This window comes from Cherax quadricarinatus, chromosome 23, assembly GCF_038502225.1.
Source record: "Cherax quadricarinatus isolate ZL_2023a chromosome 23, ASM3850222v1, whole genome shotgun sequence".
Classification (NCBI taxonomy): domain Eukaryota; kingdom Metazoa; phylum Arthropoda; class Malacostraca; order Decapoda; family Parastacidae; genus Cherax; species Cherax quadricarinatus.
This window is the reverse complement of record NC_091314.1, coordinates 13,855,294-13,881,885: the sequence shown is the minus strand read 5'-3', so window position 1 is coordinate 13,881,885 and position 26,592 is coordinate 13,855,294. Positions and strand designations below refer to the sequence as shown.

At 39.8% G+C, this 26,592-nt stretch overlaps 2 protein-coding genes across 4 annotated transcripts in view; one reads left to right on the top strand and one right to left on the bottom strand.

Moving 5' to 3' along the window:
- Positions 1-26,592, top strand: part of LOC138853126 (uncharacterized) — a 40,015-nt gene that overhangs the window by 5,804 nt on the left and 7,619 nt on the right. For all 3 annotated transcript variants that reach the window (XM_070087929.1, XM_070087930.1, XM_070087928.1), the window contains exons 2-4: positions 6,100-6,663; positions 7,899-8,081; positions 21,711-21,785. In XM_070087929.1, coding sequence (XP_069944030.1) covers positions 6,100-6,663; positions 7,899-8,081; positions 21,711-21,785 — 822 coding nt within the window. The remainder of the gene's footprint in view (positions 1-6,099; positions 6,664-7,898; positions 8,082-21,710; positions 21,786-26,592) is intronic.
- The window catches only part of LOC138853125 (zinc finger homeobox protein 2-like), an 88,896-nt gene continuing 84,411 nt past the window's right edge, over positions 22,108-26,592 (bottom strand). The window contains exon 18 of the mRNA XM_070087927.1: positions 22,108-22,561. Coding sequence (XP_069944028.1) covers positions 22,343-22,561 — 219 coding nt within the window. The 3' untranslated portion in view covers positions 22,108-22,342. The remainder of the gene's footprint in view (positions 22,562-26,592) is intronic.

Below are 26,592 nucleotides of genomic sequence, written 5' to 3'. Positions count from 1 at the left end.
TCATATCTCTCCCTCCTCTCTACCTCCCTCATCCTCATTCCTCACTCTACCTCCATCCACACACTTTTTCCGTAATTCTCTATCATTCTTTTCTCACTCCTCTCCCTCTCAGTATGCACTCTTCCCTCCCTCTCTTCTCCTCCTCCTACTCCTCTCCTACTCCTATTCCTACTCTTACTCCTCCTATTCCTACTCTTACTCCTCCTATTCCTACTCTTACTCCTCCTATTCCTACTCCTACTCCTCCTCCGCCTCCGCCTCCTCCTACGCCTCCTCCTTATCCTCCTCTCCCGGAGTCAGGGACTTCCCTGCAAAATATATCACAACTCCAAGTTTGAAGTTGCTCAAAGTTGAATTATCATAGGAATGATGATATAATAATACGGAATAATAATATAATACGGAATGCTAATATGATAATACGGAATGATAATAAAAATGCGGAATAATATAATACAGAACGATAATAATATACGGAATGAAAATACAATAAAAAGGAATGTTAATAATAATACAAGAATACGGAATGATGATGATAATATAATAATACGGAATGGCAATTATAACACGGAATGATAATATATAATAAAACGGAATAATAATATTATAAAATTAAGAGCTAAACCCGAGAGGGTTATAAAGCATTGATAACTAGCGAAGAGGTCTTGTAACTGTTAAAATAGGCAGGAAACCCCTTCGTCAATTTTAAGAGAAAATAATTTTTTTAATGTTTCAGTTTTTTCGTGCTTGTGTGTTCGTCTCAAATGAAGCAACACATTGATTTTTTGGCTTGAGTGAGTTTTAGTTTGTCAAGTTTATAGCAGAAATTGATTTCTGCGCAATAATTGGAAAATGCCTCTTCTGATCAGCTTTAAACCTTAAACACTGCCATATATTATTTACAGAAAGGTTTCGATTGACTTAAGGTAGTGTGGGGTCCCAATTTGTCAATATTTAAGAACCTGCAAGAAAATAAAACTGACCTTCATTCCACAATTTCTAGATGTGTCGTCCTTATCGGCTACTAACCTTGAATGTCGATAACTAGAGTAAGCAACTGCCGGAGTTTAGGACCCAAATTCTAGTGGCGTATGCTGGGCAGCGTCGGACATGCAGGTTGTGTGGAGAGTATGACCATATGGCGGCGACGTGTGGGAGGCAGTGGAGGGCGCCGGCGCAAACAGGTGGTGCACCAGTTACAGGTGTGGTTGTCGTAGAGGAGAATTCCAAAGGAAACCGAGGTGATGGCCGTCTGTGGAGTGAAATTGTAGAAGAGTCTCTTGTGGTGCATGAGGGGCGGGGCACGAGTTGTGTGGAGCCGATAATGGCCACTTTGCCGGTGACGGGGGAGGAAGTGCTCATTCAGCAGGAGGTGCAAGAGCTGGAGGAGGAGCTCGACGAGGTATTGAAAACTTTACCTTCTTCGGGCGAGGATAATGGCTTGGTCCGTGAAATGGTGCCTGAGTTGAAAGGGGAGTGTGGCGGGACAGGCATGGGAAGGAAGGAGGACAACTGCAGGCAGAGAGAGGAGTCACCGAGCTCTGTGCGACAGGTCACAGTAGAGGTTGATGTTCACTGTGAGGAATCTTCGGTAGACAGTATGGCGGTAGAGAGTGTTACGAGGAAGAGGGCGGCTGCGTCAGACTCAGATGATGTCCTGACGCCCGCGCAGAGGTCTGGGAGGAAGGATGTATATTCTCGTGACAGCCAGGATAAGAGGCATCGACGAGGGGGGGGGTGGATGGTGACAAACCACATGTTGACCCTGGGGCAAGAGGCCCTGGGAAGGGTGAGAGGAGAAAGGGTTGGAAGCTTTAGAAAGGCCTTAAGTGCATGACTGTGAATGTGAATGGACTGTGTACTGGTGTGAAGAGGGAATGCTTTCGTATGCTCTTACGTCGATACAGAGTGGACGTAGTCTTTCTACAGGAGCATAATTTCAGGGAGGGTAGAGTGCTCGAGGTGGACGGGTATACGGTGTTGACTCTGCCATCGGCACGTTTGAAAGGTGGTGTGGGTTTATTGATAAAGGAGGCGAGCCCGTTTGTGTTGCAAAGACGTGAAGGGGGTGGGGGGGGGGAGGGTGTTGCGTGTGGATGGGTGGTGGATGGGGCAGAGGGTAACCTTTGTAAGTGTGTATGCACCAGCTGAAAATGATATGAAAGTCAAGAGGGATTTTGTGTGTGATGATCTAGTTTTTGCTTTCCGTGGTTTACCTGAAGTGGCCATCGTAGGTGGGGACTGGAATTGTGTGATCAGGAGAGCGGATGTGGAACCACGAGGGGCGGGGCATATGTTGACAGCATTACGCAATCTTTTGGTGGACGTTCAGTTGAGGGATGTGGTAGGTGGGGGAGCGTGGGAGGTGGAGCATACTTTCGTGAGGCGAGGTTACGCAGCTAGGTTAGACAGGTTGTATATATCTCATAAGGTATTGTCAACGTCTGTCCGTACTATTGAACTAGCTTTTTCAGATCATAGGGCGGTTGTCGCAGAAGTAGAGTGGGATTCTCTAGCTTGTATCTCTAGGGGATATTGGAAATTAAATACGAGTCTGTTGGAAGATGAGGAGGGGTTGGGGGGTTTTACGGAGCTGTGGGAGAGATTAAATGAGGAGGTACAAGGTGTGGAGGACGTGGTGACGTGGTGGGATGGTGTGGCTAAGGACCGGATTCGGCATTATTATGTGAGGGAGGGGAAAAGGATTAATTCTTTAAAATTTGGGTTGATTAATTATTTGGAGGACAGGTTACGGGGTTGTTATGTAAAAGGGACAGTAGAGGGTGTCTATCCGATGGACGACATTATGATACTTAAAGAGCGGTTGCGAGAAATTCAGGACGAGCGGTTCCAAGCGGTGAGAGTAATGGTGGGGGTGGAGGAGGTGTTATGGGGTGATAGGCCGTCTTCGTGTGTGTTGCGCAGACAAAAACAAAGTCGGCAGGCAACAACTATTCCATGTTTGGAGGTTCTTGAGTCGGTGGGAGGGTATAGGGCGGGTCAGGTTATCCACACTACGGATGGGATGGGGTTGTTTGCGGATCAGTGGTACGAAAAGTATTGGCGGGAGGAAGGGGTAGGATTAGGGGATTTAGAGAGGGTGTGTGGAAGTGTGCCATGTAGGTTAGGACACAGTGATAGGGAAGCTTTGGGGGGGACATAACTGAGGGGGAAATATGGAGAGCTTTGAGTGCCATGCAAAAGGGCAAAGCACCGGGCATCGATGGACTGCCGGCGGAGTTTTATCAACAGCATTGGGAGTTAATAAAAGGGTTTTTGGTGAGGTTACTGAACTTGATGAAGGTAAGGGGAAGGTTGGGTGACAGACAGGCAACAGCTGTAGTTGTTTTGGTACCGAAGGGTAAGGAACAGCGTTCGCTCAGGGACTATAGAACAATATCGTTGTTATGCGCGGATTATAAGTTATTTGCAAAAATTTTAGGAAATAGGATCAAGTGTGTTGTAGGGAGGGTTGTATCGGAAACCCAGTTTGGGTTGCCAGGTAGGTCTATGGGGGTGGGACATGGTCTTTTAAGGGATTTCGTGGAAGAAAAAGGGGGGGAAGGGGGGGGGGGTTTGGTTGCACTAGACTGGCAAGGAGCTTATGATAGGGTGGAGCGAGAGGCGTTGAGAGCTATCCTCAGGAAACAGGGCTATGGGGAAGAAATAGTGGGATGGGTAGAGGCTTTATATGAGGGGCAATGGTGAGAGTACAGATTAATGGGAGATTAGGGGAGGATTGTAATGGGCAGAGGTCTTAGACAGGGGGTGTCTATGTCACAGCTTTTATTTGCGTGCATACAGGACCCCTTTTATAGAATGGTGGAGCGCCATATGGGTTAGTTAGTGAAGGGGTTGGGGGTACTGAGGGCGTTTGGCCTGTTCTCATAGGGTATGTGGATGATACCACTGTATTGGTTAGAGAGGGATGTCCATAAAGCGCCTTAGATGGAGTGGTCGACGCGTTTGCATGTGCGACTGGTATGAGAATAAGTCGGAGAGTCCATGGTTATGGGGTTAGGAACTTGGGGGGAGAGGGTTGAGTAGGTGTGCAGTCGTGAAGCGGGTGATGTCATTAAAAATTTGTGGTCTAATCTATGCTGATGATCTTGAGGTTGCACGTGTTAATAATTCGGTCAGGTTGGTAGAAAAGATGCTGGGTCGATTGGGGAGCATTGCGGCCTTATCATTTGACCCTTGTGCAGCGTGCCATTGTAATTAACGTTTTATTGTATAGCAAGGTTTGGCATGTGGCTGCCGTGTTCCCTTTAACGGGGACGGCAATTGCAACTATACTTAGAGGGGTTTTAAATTTTTGTGGGGTTCAGGTTGTGACTGGCTTAGAAGGGATGTAGTAATGTTACCTGTGCGTCAGGGGTTGGGTTTAATGAACTTAAAGAGGAGGGTTAAATGTATCTTCATTAAAAGGGAGGTGATGAGGAGGGTGTGAGTGGGGGGTTGGTTAAGGTACACAATAAATTGAAACGCATGTTTTCTGGGGACGGAGTTGAGGGGAGTGTGAAACTATTTTGAGGGCAGTGGTGATGGTAAGGGATCTGGGTAAGGTAAAAATAAGTAGGCTGTGTAGGATGTCAGGCGGAAAGGGTTGTGGCTCCGGTGGAGGATTTCCCCATGTATGACTGGGGATGTATATGGAGAAGGTTTGGTAGGATTAAGCTTACAACCCCGTGGGACGTGACGTGATGTATCGGATTTTTGCATGGGATTTTACCATCGGGGAGTGGTCTTACGAGGCTAGGCCACGGGTGGTTGAGGGGGTATGTGGAATATGTGGCTGGGAGGATTCTGCATTCCATGTAGTATATTTTGTGAGGGGTTGGGGAGCGTCAGGGGTTGGTTGAGCAGGGTGTTGCATAAGATAAGTGGTCAATACCTACCTCTGTTCTGCGTGGGCATTGAGTCTTGATGTGGGGGAGTATGGATGATAGTATTATTAGGGCTGTAGGGTACATTATGGTGGATTATGTCTACATTATGTAGGGAATGAGGGGAAAGAGGTAAGTGAGGTGAAGAGGAGGATTATTGGCTGTTACGTTTCTTGTGATGTATGCTGGGGTACCGATCTCTGAGGAATAACCAGAGAATAACTTCTAAAAACTGGTGTATATTACTCAGTGGAAGTTACGAATTGGTATTGAGTTAAGTGGGTGCCAGGTTGTTAATTTGATTGAAATTGGGATAATAGTTTCCACTGGATAACTTGTCAATGCCTCTTCTAATTGGCTTAAAAACTTCAATGCTGATAATTAGACGAATTCAGCATTCTGCACTATTTGCTCTTCATTTTGCACGCAATGTGGGGAAGTTGAATGTGGGGAGTTAATATACCTTGGATCGTGCAACAAACAAAACGCAAAATTGGATTTTTTTTATAAAATTAACCAGAGTGCAACTGCACATGTCAGTAGTTGTATAACTCTTCATATTGTGTTGTACACAGTATGAAGCTGATTAACCGTTATCAAGATAGTCGGTCTCTCTTATTAACCGTTATCAAGATAGTCGGTCTCTCTTATTAACCGTTATCAAGATAGTCGGTCTCTCTTATTAACCGTTATCAAGATAGTCGGTCTCTCTTATTAACCGTTATCAAGATAGTCGGTCTCTCTTATTAACCGTTATCAAGATAGTCGGTCTCTCTTATTAACCGTTATCAAGATAGTCGGTTTCTCTTATTATTATTATAATCAAAACTAAAGGTCATGCAGCAGTTGTGTACGTTAGACTCCCTTCCGTGAGGATTATCGGTAGTTAAGGTAGCTACTGGACGCTAGTGAGGTTAATACTTGAATAATTGATCAGATGGGCAGTGAGAGAGGTACAACACTTTGATCAGTGAAATACCGAACCAGTTGCTGGGCTTTGAAATGGGCTAACGTAGGATAACAGCCCTTAGTCTGTAAAGTTAATGTGTAAAAGTTTGTCTCATACTGAGGGTACCTGGAGTTTACCTGGAGAGAGTTCCGGGGGTCAACGCCCCCGCGGCCCGGTCTGTGACCAGGCCTCCTGGGTAGCACAAAAATACGTCACCGAAATCGTGGAAATTACCGTTTATGAAAGATAAATTGTGCTTTCCAGATGAAAGACGTAGAAAAGGCAATTAACGAAGGCATTGTACGATATGATGATGCCAAGAAAAACTTTAAGTGTGTAGTGTGTGATATTTATCTGAGTGGAGAGGCATCTGTCAGTCAACACCTTCAAGGATCCAAGCACAGAGAAGTGGCCTTCAGGTACACCATCGACAACATTAACAACGCTCCTGCTTCACTTCAAGCTTTCCTCACTGCTACCTGCATCAAAGCTGCCGAGACACAGGTCATAAAAACTTCGGGTGCTCATGCGATTCTCTGCACCGTCTGCAACGTTGGGCTGACGGGGATACGTCAGGTGGAAGATCATCTAATAGGCGACGACCACAGAAAGAAATGGGAGAGGGTGAATATTGGTGGTATTCCCTCACAGCAAGTCTCACCAGCTAGGACGGCACCGAGGCAGCAGGATACTCTCTCCACTACCTTGCTTACACCCATTACTGCTTACCCGGTACTTAGAAGGCCAATTTACACGCCTGCATTGTCACCCTACGCAGGTGCTGCAGCAGCAACATATGCAGCTCCGTGCTACGTATCACCATCCACGGTAAGATTGCATTGTTATTAAAAGAGCAGTTTCAACTCACTCCCAAATAACTTTAATCAGAAATTAATTACATTTCAGTTTTAACTTGTACATATTGCAGTTTAAATATTCAGAAATAAAAGGAAAATTAATGTACGAATTAAAAAAATAAATAAAATTTTCATAAGCTAATCAGCAATTTGCTGAGGAAGCCAGACTGTGCTGATCAGTTTTAAAATATTTGTTTATAAAGCTGTATAACAAAAATGAACACATTTAAAGCTCGATAATTTTACACTTTATTACCAGTTATGCTTTTATTAAGTTTGCAGATGACTTGAAGGGCGCGTGACTTTCCCTGTCTACTCTAACATGTTCATTTTTCCCCTATAATATACCTTATCCATAATTACTATGGCATTTGCTTTGTCTGCTGTCATAAGTTGAAGTGTAGGATGTTTCCTTAATTCTTGGTATGACTTAATAAATCTTAAATTATTATTATTATTATTATTATTATTATTATTATTATTATAAAAAGAAGCGCTAATTTGAGGATAATTTTTGACACATTCATAAACATATGATTGACGATAGATGTTGATTATTGAGCTTATTTGCCGAATTTTCCACAGAATAAATACACCTTAAAATCGGATACATATTTATACAAAACTTTGTATTGTAGTCACATCTCTTTACATAACATGTTCACTTATTCATTAATAATACATTTCAATTTCCTACAGCATAAGATGTGTACATTAAAAAAAGGAAAGGGGGGGGAGGAGGAGGTAGGCTATCCTTTCTTTCATGAAAGATGGGAATATTTAGGCTGCATAACCTCTTCACCTCTTTTTGAGAATACTAGCCTAGCAACATAACCTAACTTGTCAACAATTTACGTACAATAATATCTCTTAATTTACCTAACTCCTCCATGCACTTACTCTATTACCTCTTTTTACCCTGGTGACTCATTTATTTAAATTATTTATTATATTCCCGGGGAAGCGTAAAACCCGCAGGGAACTTACAGAACCCGGAACAAGGGAGGTAATCAGGTTTGATTCAAATCATTGGATTAAACGCTCTTCGCCAGTATCTAGTCATCTCCCTGGAAAGATATATTTAATAATATATTTTATATTTGATGTCTCTTGTATGTGGGACTTGTTAGTGCAGTACAATTTCACCGACGTTATAAAAGCCTCTGCTCATTTGATCTTTATATTTGCACTGTGTAAACACTGCAGATTATCCAGCCTTCAGGGTTACCAGATGACAACTCGAGGCTGGTAGAGAAGGCTTTTCTTGATGGTATTGTGACAGCTACTGACAACGTTAATGAACGTTTTGAGTGCACCATCTGTAGTAAGAAATTCAACAGTCCTGCTACCCTCACTGACCATCTTAGGAGCAAAAATCACAAGAAAAAGGTAAGTGTTGTAATTTCAGGTACATTTTATATTTAAAATTATTATCTCAAAATAACGGAAAGAAATGTGAGTAACCATTTGTTGAAGTCAATGGCGGGTTGAGAAACACTTTATGCTCGTGAGTTGCTTGATAAATATCACTTGAATGGTCCAAAGTGAGAAATACCTTCCCTCAAAACTTATTATCCATGCAGTATATATATACAGGAAGGCCCCGCTTTACGGCGTTTCACTTTATGGCGTTCCGCTAATACGGACATTTCAAATTATGACCAAAACTCGCTATACGGCTCCCCCCACCTGACTTTCTAATACGGTCACCGTGCCCCACCCTGTTTGTTTACATTCTCCATGAGCTCAGTAAGCACTAAGTCTCTCCATTTTGTCTGGAAACTCCAAAATTTCAAATGTTTTTAAAAGTTATTTCATATTTTATATATACTCTGATAATTATACTTATGTATACCTGTACCTAAATAAACTTACATACATCGAGTCATTTAAATGTCGTATATTACGTTAATATACACATTTTCATTAATCCATCCATGATATTTTTTTCAAAATTATATAATAAACACGATGCATAACATATAAATAAGATAAATACACCCCACAGTAGAATAAATAAACATAAATGTGAGATGTGAGCAGACGACTTCCACAAGTGACGCCATAATAACAATACTCACCGAGTCTCATTAAATGTCGTATATTACGGTAATATACACATTTTCATTAATCCATCCATGATATTTTTTTCAAAATTATATAATAAACACGATGCATAACATATAAATAAGATAAATACACCCCACAGTAGAATAAATAAACATAAATGTGAGATGTGGTAGCAGACGACTTGCACAAGTGGTGATAATAACAATACTCACCGAGTCTCATTAAATGTCGTATATTGCGGTAATATACACATTTTCATTAATCCAGCCATGATATTTTTTTCAAAATTATATAATAAACACGATACATAACATAAAAAGATGATAAATACACCCCACAATAGAATAAATAAACATAAATATAAGATGTGGGAGCCTGGTTTGTTTACATAACTCTGCGCCTGTTACCTCTCATGTACTCATTCTTTCTCTCTCTCATTTATTCGTTTTATCTCATTTACTTACTCCTGACCCTACATTAAGACTACAAATATTTTAAGGTAAGTAATGAGTGAACTGTATATACATTTTATCGCTCTGGGATGCTTAAATATCATAGAATAGTATGTGTGGGTGGGGTGGCCTGGCGAGGTAGCCTGGCTATTACAATACATACCACACTTGATTTCTTACAATAAATACTACTTGTCTCACCCTAGATTAAGACTATAAATATTTTAAGGTAAGTAATGAGTGCACTATGTGTGTATTGTACCTTTTTATTGTTTTTTGATGCCTGGTTCTATTGCTAACTTAATATATGTTAGTGTAAACTTGTTATCTAGTGTTTGTATGCATTTATAAGTGGAAAAAAAGGGTGTTCCACTTTACGGCGATTTCCGCTTTACGGCGGTAGCCTGGAACCTAACCTGCCGTATAAGTGGGGCCCTCCTGTATATATATATATATATATATATATATATATGTATATATATATATGTATTTATATATATATATATATCCATATATATATATATATATAGATATATATATATATACATGTGTATATATATATATATATATATATATATATATATATATATATATATATATATATATATATATATATATATATATATATATATATATATATATGTATATATATATATGTATTTATTTATTTATTTACATAGATATGCAGAAAAACCACTGAAAAAAGTGAGAAATCACGAGAAAATACTTGGAATTTCACTATTTTTTCATAGTGGTGGTTCTGCATATTGTGATGTCACCTGTTTACTGTGATCATATTGCATAAAATAGCTAGAAATACTTTTTACAATTCAAAAAGGGACAACCAACCTTATTCAACTAAAAATATGTTGGTTCTCCCTTACCATGAAAACTTGGTTGATATACCTTCACTTCTTAAGAAGTTTAATATCAAAGCTGTATTTAAAAATCTTGACACAGTTAAAAAACTTTTGATAAAAAATTCCCCCCAAATGTTGGCGGATGTGTCTAAGATTCCTTGTCAAATATATGATAAAGTTTATTACGGTCAAACTGGTAAAAGTCTTGAACTTAAGTTAAAACAACATAAATATAGCATTATAACTGAACAGGATTTTAATGCTCTGTTTATTCATGTGATAGATTTGTAGCCATCCAATTGATTTTAAAAAGGTTGAGAAAGTTATATCAAGCAAGTCTATGGACGACAGGAATACAATAGAATAATGTTTCATAAAAAGTGGTTTTGAAAATAGTATGAATATTTCTTTTGGTTTATATAAATTGTATTCCTTTATAATCAGTAAAATTTGGGAAGAAATAAGGTATATTAGACAAATTTTTGGGTAGAATATAAGCTGTTTTACGGATCGCTGAAGTCCTACATCATAAAAGGTCGGATGTTTTTGTACGGTGGCAGTGAGGTGTAGTCTCCTCCTTGTCTTCCTGTTAACCTTTTATTTTTATAGTTCCTTGATAATGTGAGAAGTCACGAAAGTGATTGAAATTTCGCTATTTTTTCACAGTGGTTGTTTTGTATATATGTATATATGTATATATATATGTATATATGTATATATATATGTATATATGTATATATATGTATATATATGCATAATTTTTTTATTTTTTTTTTTAATTATCACACTGGCCGATTCCCACCAAGGCAGGGTGGCCAGAAAGAGAAAAACTTTCACCATCATTCACTCCATCACTGTCTTGCCAGAAGGGTGCTTTACACTACAGTTTTAAACTGCAACATTAACACCCCTCCTTCAGAGTGCAGGCACTGTACTTCCCATCTCCAGGACTCAAGTCCGGCCTGCCGGTTTCCCTGAACCCCTTCATAAATGTTACTTTGCTCACACTCCAACAGCACGTCAAGTATTAAAAACCATTTGTCTCCATTCACTCCTATCAAACACGCTCACGCATGCCTGCTGGAAGTCCAAGCCCCGCGCACACAAAACCTCCTTTACCCCCTCCCTCCAACCTTTCCTAGGCCGACCCCTACCCCGCCTTCCTTCCACTACAGACTGATACACTCTTGAAGTCACTCTGTTTCGCTCCATTCTCTCTACATGTCCGAACCACCCTTCCTCAGCCCTCTGGACAACAGTTTTGGCAATCCCGCACCTCCTCCTAACTTCCAAACTACGAATTCTCTGCATTATATTCACACCACACATTGCCCTCAGACATGACATCTCCACTGCCTCCAGCCTTCTCCTCGCTGCAACATTCATCACCCATGCTTCACACCCATATAAGAGCGTTGGTAAAACTATACTCTCATACATTCCCCTCTTTGCCTCCAAGGACAAAGTTCTTTGTCTCCACAGACTCCTAAGTGCACCACTCACCCTTTTCCCCTCATCAATTCTATGATTCACCTCATCTTTCATAGACCCATCCGCTGACACGTCCACTCCCAAATATCTGAATACATTCACCTCCATACTCTCTCCCTCCAATCTGATATCCAATCTTTCATCACCTAATCTTTTTGTTATCCTCATAACCTTACTCTTTCCTGTATTCACTTTTAATTTTCTTCTTTTGCACACCCTACCAAATTCATCCACCAATCTCTGCAACTTCTCTTCAGAATCTCCCAAGAGCACAGTGTCATCAGCAAAGAGCAACTGTGACAACTCCCACTTTATGTGTGATTCTTTATCTTTTAATTCCACGCCTCTTGCCAAGACCCTAGCATTTACTTCTCTTACAACCCCATCTATAAATATATTAAACAACCACGGTGACATCACACATCCTTGTCTAAGGCCTACTTTTACTGGGAAATAATTTCCCCCTTTCCTATGTACTCTAACTTGAGCCTCACTATCCTCGTAAAAACTCTTCACTGCTTTCAGTAACCTACCTCCTACACCATACACCTGCAACATCTGCCACATTGCCCCCCTATCCACCCTGTCATACGCCTTTTCCAAATCCATAAATGCCACAAAGACCTCTTTAGCCTTATCTAAATACTGTTCACTTATATGTTTCACTGTAAACACCTGGTCCACACATCCCCTACCTTTCCTAAAGCCTCCTTGTTCATCTGCTGTCCTATTCTCCGTCTTACTGTTAATTCTTTCAATAATAACTCTACCATACACTTTACCAGGTATACTCAACAGACTTATCCCCCTATAATTTTTGCATTCTCTTTTGTCCCCTTTGCCTTTATACAAAGGAAGTATGCATGCTCTCTGCCAATCCCTAGGTACCTTACCCTCTTCCATACATTTATTAAATAATTGCACCAGCCACTCCAAAACTATATCCCCACCTGCTTTTAACATTTCTATCTTTATCCCATCAATCCCGGCTGCCTTACCCCCTTTCATTTTACCTACTGCCTCACGAACTTCCCCCACACTCACAACTGGCTCTTCCTCACTCCTACAAGATGTTATTCCTCCTTGCCCTATACACGAAATCACAGCTTCCCTATCTTCATCAACATTTAACAATTCCTCAAAATATTCCCTCCATCTTCCCAATACCTCTAACTCTCCATTTAATAACTCTCCTCTCCTATTTTTAACTGACAAATCCATTTGTTCTCTAGGCTTCCTTAACTTGTTAATCTCACTCCAAAACTTTTTCTTATTTTCAACAAAATTTGTTGATAACATCTCACCCACTCTCTCATTTGCTCTCTTTTTACATTGCTTCACCACTCTCTTAACCTCTCTCTTTTTCTCCATATACTCTTCCCTCCTTGCATCACTTCTACTTTGTAAAAACTTCTCATATGCTAACTTTTTCTCCCTTACTACTCTCTTTACATCATCATTCCACCAATCGCTCCTCTTCCCTCCTGCACCCACTTTCCTGTAACCACAAAAGGGTGAGTGGTGCACTTAGGAGTCTGTGGAGACAACGAACTTTGTCCTTGGAGGCAAAGAGGGGAATGTATGAGAGTATAGTTTTACCAATGCTCTTATATGGGTGTGAAGCATGGGTGATGAATGTTGCAGCGAGGAGAAGGCTGGAGGCAGTGGAGATGTCATGTCTGAGAGCAATGTGTGGTGTGAATATAATGCAGAGAATTCGTAGTTTGGAAGTTAGGAGGAGGTGTGGGATTACCAAAACTGTTGTCCAGAGAGCTGAGGAAGGGTTGTTGAGGTGGTTCGGACATGTGGAGAGAATGGAGCGAAACAGAATAACTTCAAGAGTGTATCAGTCTGTAGTGGAAGGAAGGCGGGGTAGGAGTCGGCCTAGGAAAGGTTGGAGGGAGGGGGTAAAGGAGGTTTTGTGTGCGAGGGGCTTGGACTTCCAGCAGGCATGCGTGAGCGTGTTTGATAGGAGTGAATGGAGACAAATGGTTTTTAATACTTGACGTGCTGTTGGAGTGTGAGCAAAGTAACATTTATGAAGGGGTTCAGGGAAACCGGCAGGCCGGACTTGAGTCCTGGAGATGGGAAGTACAGTGCCTGCACTCTGAAGGAGGGGTGTTAATGTTGCAGTTTAAAAACTGTAGTGTACAGCACCCTTCTGGCAAGACAGTGATGGAGTGAATGATGGTGAAAGTTTTTCTTTTTCGGTGGGAATCGGCCAGTGTGATAATAAAAAAAAATAAAATAACAAACTTCTGCTGAACACTCTAACACTACATTTTTAAACCTACCCCATACCTCTTGGACCCCATTGCCTATGCTCTCATTAGCCCATCTATCCTCCAATAGCTGTTTATATCTTACCCTAACTGCCTCCTCTTTTAGTTTATAAACCTTCACCTCTCTCTTCCCTTTTACTCTCAGTGTAGCTACAACTAGAAAGTGATCTGATATATCTGTGGCCCCTCTATAAACATGTACATCCTGAAGTCTACTCAACAGTTTTTTATCTACCAATACATAATCCAACAAACTACTGTCATTTCGCCTTACATCATATCTTGTATACTTATTTATCCTCTTTTTCTTAAAATATGTATTACCTATAACTAAACCCCTTTCTATACAAAGTTCAATCAAAGGGCTCCCATTATCATTTACACCTGGCACCCCAAACTTACCTACCACACCCTCTCTAAAAGTTTCTCCTTCTTTAGCATTCAGGTCCCCTACCACAATTACTCTCTCACTTGGTTTAAAGGCTCCTATACATTCACTTAACATCTCCCAAAATCTCTCTCTCTCCTTTGCATTCCTCTCTTCTCCAGGTGCATACACGCTTATTATGACCCACTTCTCGCATCCAACCTTTACTTTAATCCACATAATTCTTGAATTTACACATTCATATTCTCTTTTCTCCTTCCATAACTGATCATTCAACATTACTGCTACCCCTTCCTTTGCTCTAACTCTCTCAGATACTCCAGATTTAATCCCATTTCTTTCCCCCACCGAAACTCCCCTACCCCCTTCAGCTTTGTTTCGCTTAGGGCCAGGACATCCAACTTCTTTTCATTCATAACATCAGCAATCATCAGTTTCTTGTCATCCGCACTACATCCACGCACATTCAAGCATCCCAGTTTTATAAAGTTTTTCTTCTTCTCTTTTTTAGTAAATGTCTACAGGAGAAGGGGTTACTAGCCCATTGCTCCCGGCATTTTAGTCGCCTCATACGACACGCATGGCTTACGGAGGAAAGATTCTTTTCCACTTCCCCATGGACAATAGAAGAAATAAAGAAGAACAAGAGCTATGTAGAAAAAGGAGAAAAACCTAGATGTATGTATATATATATGCATGTGCGTGTCTGTGAAGTGTGACCAAAGTGTAAGTAGGAGTAGCAAGATATCCCTGTTATCTAGCGTGTTTATGGACAGAAAAAGAAACCAGCAATCCTACCATCATGCAAAACAGTTACAGGTTTCTGTTTCACAGTCATCTGGCAGGACGGTTGTACTTCCCTGGGTGGTTGCTGTCTACCAATCTACTACCTACCTACCTATATATATATATATATATATATACATATATATATATATATATATATATATATATATATATATATTATATATATATATTTTTTTTTATAGGGAAGTCCCACCTCTATAGCTGGAATGGGGACCCTCATCCTCAGAGAAGACAATAAACGTACCTCAGGGAAAACTCAAGGTTCTCCCCGGAGCTGTTTGAATATATATATATATATATATATATATATATATATATATATATATATATATATATATATATATATATATATATATATATATATTATATATATAATGTCGTGCCGAATAGGCAGAACTTGTTATCTTGGCTTAAATAGCAACGTTCATCTTGCCCTATAGGACAATTGAAAATTTGTGTATGCAATAATTTCGCCAAAATCACTCTGAACCTAACGAAAAAAAATATATTTCACTGTGTTTGTTTAGTATTAAATTACTGTAAACACATCTAAAATACATTTAGTTGGGTTAGGCTAAAATAAATTGCTCTTGTTATAATAAGGTTAGGTAAGTTTTCTAAGATTCTTTTGGTGCAAAATTAAAATTTTTTACATTAACATTAATGAAAAAAATATTTCTTTAAACGTATAAAAGAAAATTTCAGAAAAGACTTAATTTTAAATGAGTTCTTGCTAATTGACCAGTTTTACATATTCGGCACGACATATATATATATATATATATATATATATATATATATATATATATATATATATATATATATATATATATATATATATATATATATATATATATATATATATATATATATATATATATATATATATATATATATATATATATATATATATATTAGAGAGAGAGAGACAAAGCTAGAATTAAGATTCATATAAGGTAAGCTGTGTATAAGGGATGTTTCAACAAGACGGAGACAGTGAAAGCTAGAAGTATGATAGGCAGTTTTAGCAGAGGACCAGTTAAGAGGATAACTATGATGTCTGATATGACAGAAAAAAGCATTATTGATGTCGGCAAGCCTAACACTTCTTTTGTGTTCTTTGTGTCTGTTAGAAAGAGGGTGGCCAGTCTCTCCAAATTATTGGAGAAGAGAAAAGGAGCATAAGTTTGAGTAGACACCAGAACATATATAGCAGTAGGAGAGGTACGGGCTAGGTTACTGCGAAGGGTGTTAGTTTGGCGAAAAGTAAGTTTAATGTCTGAAGAACGGAGAGACTTATTGAGATTAGAAAGACTGAAAATAGAGGGAAGGCAAAGAACAGGTGATTTCACAGGAGTTGAGTGTTTGGGAGAGATGAAAGTACATTTACCACGTGAAAACGCAGTTCGTGAATGTTACGAACAGGGCCTGTGAACCACTTTACTATGGTGCTACCCGTAATAAACTCATAAAAAAGAACAGGATTATCTCACCTAGGGGTCATCATACACAGGGTTCACTTATTTAGGAAAAGGAATCTTTATAGTTTATGCTTGTTTTATTAACTGCATAATCACTTAAGGTTTCTATTATGAATTAAATAATTCAGTGTTTAAAACAGAACTTCTCGTAACGTAATCACTATGAGTAAAAACATATATTAGCCTTATTATTACATCACTGTAATACGTTAAATATTTACAACCAGCTTTAGACATAGAGTTTCTAGACTCAATCACAATGAGTACATACACAGGCATTTTACAAACTTAAAAGCCACACTGATGCAAATAACAGAGGTCTGCCTTAGGGACCATTCTGCAATAATCCCTTTTCTAGATCAGTCTATAAACGGCGTTATATTTAGACTCGTATACTTATTCCTATTTTCCTCAAGAGTTTCTCCACCTCCTTCTCAGACCGAGATATACCTTAGTAAAAGGCTTCTAAAATTCCTAGTAACTGCTGGGGAAGTGTAATGTGACTTAAAGCCAAATTCTCCACTAGACCCTCGACCAGTGGAAGGTGAGAACTGCACAAGGTAAGGCTTTACCACTAGACCGTAACTCGGACTGATCAGGGGTTGAGTAGCTCAAATTGTGAAGAATGGTATTGAAAACCAACAAGTTGAAGAATTGAGACACTTATTCTTCAACTTGTCGGTTTTCAAAACCATTCTTCACATCTGTCAGACACTGCAACATCATGGGATCTTGGTACAAAGACTTCAACGCTTGTCCAACCTTTGGACGACGACCTACTTACACTAGTGGCAGGTCCCACCGTGATCCCGCCTCCTCCTGCTTCGACTCACCTGTCTGCAGTATATAAGCCACCTCTCTGGCCCTATGCTGCACTTCCTACAAGAGTGATGGACTGAACACATCGATTCCAGGCTGAGGGACTAATTACCTCAAAACTCCTCCTCTCCTTACCCATTTCTACTTTGTATTGGACTGATGAAGCCACTGTGTGGCGAAACGTTTCTTCAGTAAAGATTCCCATATGTTGCATGTCTCAATTCTTCAGCTCAAATTATCCCCTGGTGCTTAACCATGCTGCACCAGCAGTTTAGAATACTGAAACATCCTATGTACAAAGCTAAACCATTTATGGCCAGAACTTATAAATCTGAGCAAATTCATTTTAGTTATTAATGAAAATACTCAATATAATATTAAGTGAAAAAGCCAAAATAACAGTATAAATGTATCGTCTCTTTCTTAGAATGAGCAAAGGACATAACTGAAATCGGAAGGGTAGCCAAGACGAGAGAATGAATTGTGAAGAGTGGATATACATAACCCAGTTAACATTCTGGCTAAATATGTTTTAAAAAAGTTTAGTTATGGCTTAACGGTGAAAGGTCACAATATTTGCCAATATATATATATATATATATATATATATATATATATATATATATATATATATATATATATATATATATATATATATATATATATATATATACCTGGAGTTTACCTGGAGAGAGTTCCGGGGGTCAACGCCCCCGCGGCCCGGTCTGTGACCAGGTCTCCTGGTGGATCAGAGCCTGATCAACCAGGCTGTTGCTGCTGGCTGCACGCAAACTAACGTACGAGCCACAGCCCGGCTGATCAGGAACTGACTTTAGGTGCTTGTCCAGTGCCAGCTTGAAGACTGCCAGGGGTCTGTTGGTAATCCCCCTTATGTGTGCTGGGAGGCAGTTGAACAGTCTCGGGCCCCTGACACTTATTGTATGGTCTCTTAACGTGCTAGTGACACCCCTGCTTTTCATTGGGGGGATGGTGCATCGTCTGCCAAGTCTTTTGCTTTCGTAGTGAGTGATTTTCGTGTGCAAGTTCGGTACTAGTCCCTCTAGGATTTTCCAGGTGTATATAATCATGTATCTCTCCCTCCTGCGTTCCAGGGAATACAGGTTTAGGAACCTCAAGCGCTCCCAGTAATTGAGGTGTTTTATCTCCGTTATGCGCGCCGTGAAAGTTCTCTGTACATTTTCTAGGTCGGCAATTTCACCTGCCTTGAAAGGTGCTGTTAGTGTGCAGCAATATTCCAGCCTAGATAGAACAAGTGACCTGAAGAGTGTCATCATGGGCTTGGCCTCCCTAGTTTTGAAGGTTCTCATTATCCATCCTGTCATTTTTCTAGCAGATGCGATTGATACAATGTTATGGTCCTTGAAGGTGAGATCCTCCGACATGATCACTCCCAGATCTTTGACGTTGGTGTTTCGCTCTATTTTGTGGCCAGAATTTGTTTTGTACTCTGATGAAGATTTAATTTCCTCATGTTTACCATATCTGAGTAATTGAAATTTCTCATCGTTGAACTTCATATTGTTTTCTGCAGCCCACTGAAAGATTTGGTTGATGTCCGCCTGGAGCTTTGCAGTGTCTGCAATGGAAGACACTGTCATGCAGATTCGGGTGTCATCTGCAAAGGAAGACACGGTGCTGTGGCTGACATCCTTGTCTATGTCGGATATGAGGATGAGGAACAAGATGGGAGCGAGTACTGTGCCTTGTGGAACAGAGCTTTTCACCGTAGCTGCCTCGGACTTTACTCTGTTGACGACTACTCTCTGTGTTCTGTTAGTGAGGAAATTATAGATCCATCGACCGACTTTTCCTGTTATTCCTTTAGCACGCATTTTGTGCGCTATTACGCCATGGTCACACTTGTCGAAGGCTTTTGCAAAGTCTGTATATATTACATCTGCATTCTTTTTGTCTTCTAGTGCATTTAGGACCTTGTCGTAGTGATCCAATAGTTGAGACAGACAGGAGCGACCTGTTCTAAACCCATGTTGCCCTGGGTTGTGTAACTGATGGGTTTCTAGATGGGTGGTGATCTTGCTTCTTAGGACCCTTTCAAAGATTTTTATGATATGGGATGTTAGTGCTATTGGTCTGTAGTTCTTTGCTGTTGCTTTACTGCCCCCTTTGTGGAGTGGGGCTATGTCTGTTGTTTTTAGTAACTGTGGGACGACCCCCGTGTCCATGCTCCCTCTCCATAGGATGGAAAAGGCTGGTGATAGGGGCTTCTTGCAGTTCTTGATGAACACAGAGTTCCATGAGTCTGGCCCTGGGGCAGAGTGCATGGGCATGTCATTTATCGCCTGTTCGAAGTCATTTGGCGTCAGGATAACATCGGATAGGCTTGTGTTAATCAAATTTTGTGGCTCTCATAAAAAATTCATTATATATATCGTGCCGAATAGGCAGAACTTGCGATCTTGGCTTAAATAGCAACGCTCATCTTGCCATATAGGACAAGTGAAAATTTGTGTATGCAATAATTTCGCCAAAATCATTCTGAACCTAACGAAAAAAATATATTTCACTGTGTTTGTTTAGTATTAAATTATTGTAAACAAATCTAAAATATATTTAGTTGGGTTAGGCTGAAATAAATTGTTCTTGTTATAATAAGGTTAGGCAAGTTTTCTAAGACTCTTTTGGTGCAAAATTAAAAAAAAAAATACATTAACATTAATGAAAAAAATATATCTTTAAACGTATACGAGAAAATTTCAGGACTTAATTTTAAATGAGTTATTGCTAATTGACCAGTTTTACATATTCGGCACGACATAAATATATATACATTATTTTTTTTTTTATTATCACACTGGCCGATTCCCACCAAGGCAGGGTGGCCCGAAAAAGAAAAACTTTCACCATCATTCACTCCATGTCTTGCCAGAAGGGTGCTTTACACTACAGTTTTTAAACTGCAACATTAACACTCCTCCTTCAGAGTGCAGGCACTGCACTTCCCATCTCCAGGACTCAAGTCCGGCCTGCCGGTTTCCCTGAACCCCTTCATAAATGTTACTTTGCTCACACTCCAACAGCACGTCAAGTATTAAAAACCATTTGTCTCCATTCACTCCTATCAAACACGCTCACGCATGCCTGCTGGAAGTCCAAGCCCCTCGCACACAAAACCTCCTTTACCCCCTCCCTCCAACCTTTCCTAGGCCGACCCCTACCCCGCCTTCCTTCCACTACAGACTGATACACTCTTGAAGTCATTCTGTTTCGCTCCATTCTCTCTACATGTCCGAACCACCTCAACAACCCTTCCTCAGCCCTCTGGACAACAGTTTTGGTAATCCCGCACCTCCTCCTAACTTCCAAACTACGAATTCTCTGCATTATATTCACACCACACATTGCTCTCAGACATGACATCTCCACTGCCTCCAGCCTTCTCCTCGCTGCAACATTCATCACCCATGCTTCACACCCATATAAGAGCGTTGGTAAAACTATACTTTCATACATTCCCCTCTTTGCCTCCAAGGACAAAGTTCTTAGTCTCCACAGACTCCTAAGTGCACCACTCACTCTTTTCCCCTCATCAATTCTATGATTCACCTCATCTTTCATAGACCCATCCGCTGACACGTCCACTCCCAAATATCTGAATACGTTCACCTCCTCCATACTCTCTCCCTCCAATCTGATATTCAATCTTTCATCACCTAATCTTTTTGTTATCCTCATAACCTTACTCTTTCCTGTATTCACCTTTAATTTTCTTCTTTTGCACACCCTACCAAATTCATCCACCAATCTCTGCAACTTCTCTTCAGAATCTCCCAAGAGCACAGTGTCATCAGCAAAGAGCAGCTGTGACAACTCCCACTTTGTGTGTGATTCTTTATCTTTTAACTCCACGCCTCTTGCCAAGACCCTCGCATTTACTTCTCTTACAACCCTATCTATAAATATATTAAACAACCACGGTGACATCACACATCCTTGTCTAAGGCCTACTTTTACTGGGAAATAATTTCCCTCTTTCCTACATACTCTAACTTGAGCCTCAATATCCTCGTAAAAACTCTAAACTGCTTTCAGTAACCTACCTCCTACACCATACACTTGCAACATCTGCCACATTGCCCCCCTATCCACCTTGTCATATGCCTTTTCCAAATCCATAAATGCCACAAAGACCTCTTTAGCCTGATCTAAATACTGTTCACTTATATGTTTCACTGTAAACACCTGGTCCACACACCCCCTACCTTTCATATATATATATATATATATATATATATATATATATATATATATATATATATATATTATATATATATATATATATATATATATATATATATATATATATATAACTAAATTATATGTTTTCAGGACCAGGGTCGTCTGTGGTCATCGGCATCAAACAGCAGCAGCATCAATAGTGTGAGCCTTCACTCCTTGCCAGAGGTAAGTACCTATAACCGGCTCACCGGTTCCACTCCAGCGTTATCTTACTCTCCTGTTGGACACCTTCTTTTTAGTAGGCACTTGTTTTCACTTAATTTTCCGGTGTTTCTATCCATCACATGTTCAGTTTATACACCACCATTCGATGTTCTTCTGTCTCTCATTTCTTTCTTCATTTAGTACAAGATCTCTAACAATGGGCTCACATGATTCTGAGCAATTTTGGCTGAGTGGACATGTTTTTGTTAAATATGTCTGAAGCTTAATGGGTGGACACATTTGTACATCACGCATCACCCATGTGTTTAATAGAAAAACAATATATAGTAATACAAATTTCATTCTACAAAAAAGATGTAAATAAGATAAAAAAAATAAAAATTTTGAATACATTTTTTTGTTAAATTCTAAAAAAATGAGAAGCAAACAATATAATCTTTGACGCAATGCTACTAGAAGTTTCAATGTGATATTGCAAAACCCAAGTTTTTGTAGACTTCTGTAGACTGCGTCATGTGATTTCTTTTAAAGAGAAACTTGTCGAAAGTGAACACTTTTTAAGATAATACATAGGTTAGGCATAGGATAATTGCTAGCATTACGCACACACACACACTTATACACACTGCAAATGGGATTAAAACAAATATAGAGAAGAGACTGAAGTCGAACCAGGACGTCAGGAGTGCCGCCACAACGAGTACCAACGCTGCCAGCTGCAAGTACTCATCTAAGCATGGTGACTGGGGTCGGTTGTAGGGTCTAGGTTCCGCCAACTGTAATGTGAAGGAGTCATCTCTCAGTGCTCACTAGGAAGTGCGTACAAGAAATAGAGAAGGTAACATTCTACTAGGAAACAGAGTTATCTAGTAAATACAAATTAGGACTACAAAAATTCGAGTCTGTGGTGTAGAGTTTATTAGGCCACAATAACAATACATGAACACAAAAGCATGTGAGCACACACGATTGTGTGTGTTGTGCGTACACACGATTGTGTGTGTTGTGCATACACACGATTGTGTGTGTTGTGCATACATACGATTGTGTGTGTTGTGCGTACACACTCACATACATGAACAGCAGGCACCGCTTGTAAACAGTGACCGCTCACACATACACCTTAACTCACCCTCTAACACACACTAGCCCACCCTCTACCACACACTCTTCCTCACACTATCTCACACTCGTACACTTTCACACACACACTCATTCACACTCTCACACCCACACCCAAACACACACACACACACACACACACACACACACACACACACACACACACACACACACACACACACACACACACACACACAGTGTTGTTATATGTTGTGTATATATATATATATATATATATATATATATATATATATATATATATATATATATATATATATACAGTGGTCCCTCGTTGTTCGTAATTAATCCGTTCCTGGAGCCGTTACTATAAACGAAATTTACGATTTACGAATCAATTTTCCCCATAAGAAATAATGTAAATACAATTAATCCGTTCCTGACACCCAGAAGTATTAAAACCAAAATTTTTTTAACATGAAATATGCATGTAGTACATAAACAATACAATGGGAAATGATGAATGAAACATTAACAGCATAACACTTACCTTTATTGGAGATTCTTCTTAGTGTATGGGAGACTGGAGGAGGAGAGTGGATTGTTTATAGTTTGGAAGGGGAATCCCCTTCCATCAACACTTCAGGTACCATTTGCTTTTCTGGGGTTGCTTCTCTGTTTCTTAATGCCACTAGGACCACCTTGAGAGTCACTGGAGTCCTGTCTCACAAAATAACTGTGGAGAGAGCTCTGTTTCTGGCGTCTCTTTAACGCTTCCCTAAAATGGCCCAAGACTTTGTCACTGTATATGTTGCCAACCTGGCTTGCAACAACCTTGTTAGGGTGATGTTTCTCCATAAAGCTTTCCATCTTACCCCACATAGTAAAAATCTCTTTAATTTCTGAAGAAGGCACCTTCTTCCATCTCTCTTCCTCCTCCTCTGCAGCAAGATTCTGAGCTGCGATGTGTTGCTCTTCCTGCTGAAGCTCTTGCAGCTCCTCAGTGGTGAGCTCTTCATTGTGGTCTTCCACCAATTCTTCCACATCCTCCAAACTCGCATCCAACCCCATGGAACTCTCCAGTGCCACAATTGATTTTACAACAGACATAGGCTCATTAGGGTCAGTCCCAAATTCTTCAAAATCCCTCTTGTCGACACAATCTGGCCACAATTTTCTCCAGGCAGAGTTCAAAGTCCTGGTAGTCACTCCCTCCCAAGCCATACCTATAAGGGAAGACACATATGCAACAGTTAGGTATCTTTATTTCGAAACGTTTCGCCTACACAGTAGGCTTCTTCAACTTTTCTGTACTCGACTGAAGAAGCCTACTGTGTAGGCGAAACGTTTCGAAATAAAGATACCTAACTGTTGCATATGTGTCTTACCTAACAATCTGTCGGTATTTTATACCATTTTAATGTTCATACCTATAAGGGTTATGCAGTGGAGGATGCTGAAGTGTTCTCTTCAAAATTCCCTTAGGGTCAAGTGAGTGTCTGTGGTCACAGTCAAGCACCTGTGAAACATTGCTTTTGTGTAGTTTTTTTTAAAGTTTGCAATAACCTGCTGGTCCATGGGTTGGAGGAGAGGAGTGGTATTCGGGGGCAAGAACTTTACTGTGATGAACCCAGACTCCTCGAAAATTAGGTCATCCAAGTTTGGAGGATGAGCAGGTGCATAGTCCATTACTAGCAGGCACTTGAGATCCAATTTCTTTTCCAGGAGATACTCCTTCACACTAGGGCCAAATACTTCATTGAACCACTCGACGAAAATTTCCCTCGTGACCCATGCCTTACTATTAGATTTCCAAAACACACACAATTTACTCTAAATAACATTGTTTTTCCTGAACACTCTGGGATTTTCAGAATGGTACACTAGTAATGGCTTCACTTTGAAATCCCCACTAGCATTAGCACAGAACATTAGTATCAGCGTGTCTTTCATAGGCTTGTGTCCTGGCATTGCCTTTTCCTCTTGTGTAATGAAGGTCCTCTTTGGCATTTTCTTCCAAATGAGGCCTGTTTCGTCACAACTGAACACTTGTTCAGGTTTCAGTCCTTCAGCCTCTATGTACTCCTGGAATTCATGCACATATTTTTCAGCCGCCTTGTGGTCCGAACTGGCAGCCTCACCATGCCTTACCACACAGTGTATGCAAGTACGGTTCTTAAATCTCTCAAACCAGCCTTTGCTGGCCTTAAATTCACTCACTTCACCAATATTTGCAGGCAATTTCTTTACCAAATCTTCATGCAACTGCCTAGCCTTTTCACAAATAAACGAAGTCATAAGAGTATCTCCTGCTAATTGTTTCTCATTTATCCACACCAATAATAACTTCTCAACCTCTTCCAGTACTGGTGATCTCATTTTTGTCAGCATAGTTACTCCCTTTGCAACAACAGCATCCTTTATTTCATTTTTCTTGGCCACTATGGAACATAAGGTTGTGTAGGGTTTCTTATACATCCTGGACAGTTCGGCCACATTTGTACCACTTTCATATTGTTTAATGATGGTTTTCTTAAATTCAATCATATTTCTCACCTTCTTTACCATAGGCTTGGCACTAGGAGCTTTCTTTGGAGCCATGGTAGCTTATTTAGTACTTGCAAGCACTAAAATAAATGGAATATTATGAAATATTTCGCTGGAGCACGTGAGGGGACCTTCGCTCACTGGTAAACAATGCCAGACTGGCTCCCGCCCTGGCTCACGCCGTGGGTACGCGTCCCGGATGAACTACGACTTGCGAGTCAACCTATGAAAAGCGAGTCCATGTTTATACGAATATACCTCTATGATTGGCGAATTTTACGATTGCCGGGAACTACAAAAAGCGGGGGACCACTTAATTTTAAATGAGTTCTTGCTAATTGACCAGTTTTACATATTCGGCACGACATGTACATATACATATATATATATATATATATATATATATATATATATATATATATATATATATATATATATATATATATATATATATATATATATATATATATATGGTCGTGCCGAATATGTAAAACTGGTCAATTAGCAAGAACTCATTTAAAATTAAGTCCTTTCTAAAATTTTCTCTTATACGTTTAAAGATATATTTTTTTCATTAATGATAATGTAAAAATTTATAATTTTACATCAAAAGAATCTTAGAAAACTTACCTAACCTTATTATAACAAGAAAAAATTATTTTAGCCTAACGCAACTAAATATATTTTAGATTTGTTTACAATAATTTAATACTGAACAAACACAGTGAAATATATTTTTTTCGTTAGGTTCAGAATGATTTTGGCGAAATTATTGCATACACAAATTTTCGCTTGTCTTATATGGCAAGATGAGCGTTGCTATTTAAGCCAAGATCGTAAGTTCTGCCTATTCGGCACGACATATATATATATATATATATATATATATATATATATATATATATATATATATATATATATATATATATATATATATAAAGAGGTAGATGGGAAAAGAGGAAGGTGGCAACAACAAGTAAGAGGGAGGTGAAAGTGTATAAACTAAGGGAGGAGGAAGTTCGGGCGAGATATAAGCGACTATTGGCAGAAAGGTGGGCTAGTGCAAAGATGAGTAGTGGGGGGGGGGGTTGAAGAGGGTTGGAATAGTTTTAAAAATGCAGTATTAGAATGTGGGGCAGAAGTTTGTGGTTATAGGAGGGTGGGGACAGGAGGAAAGAGG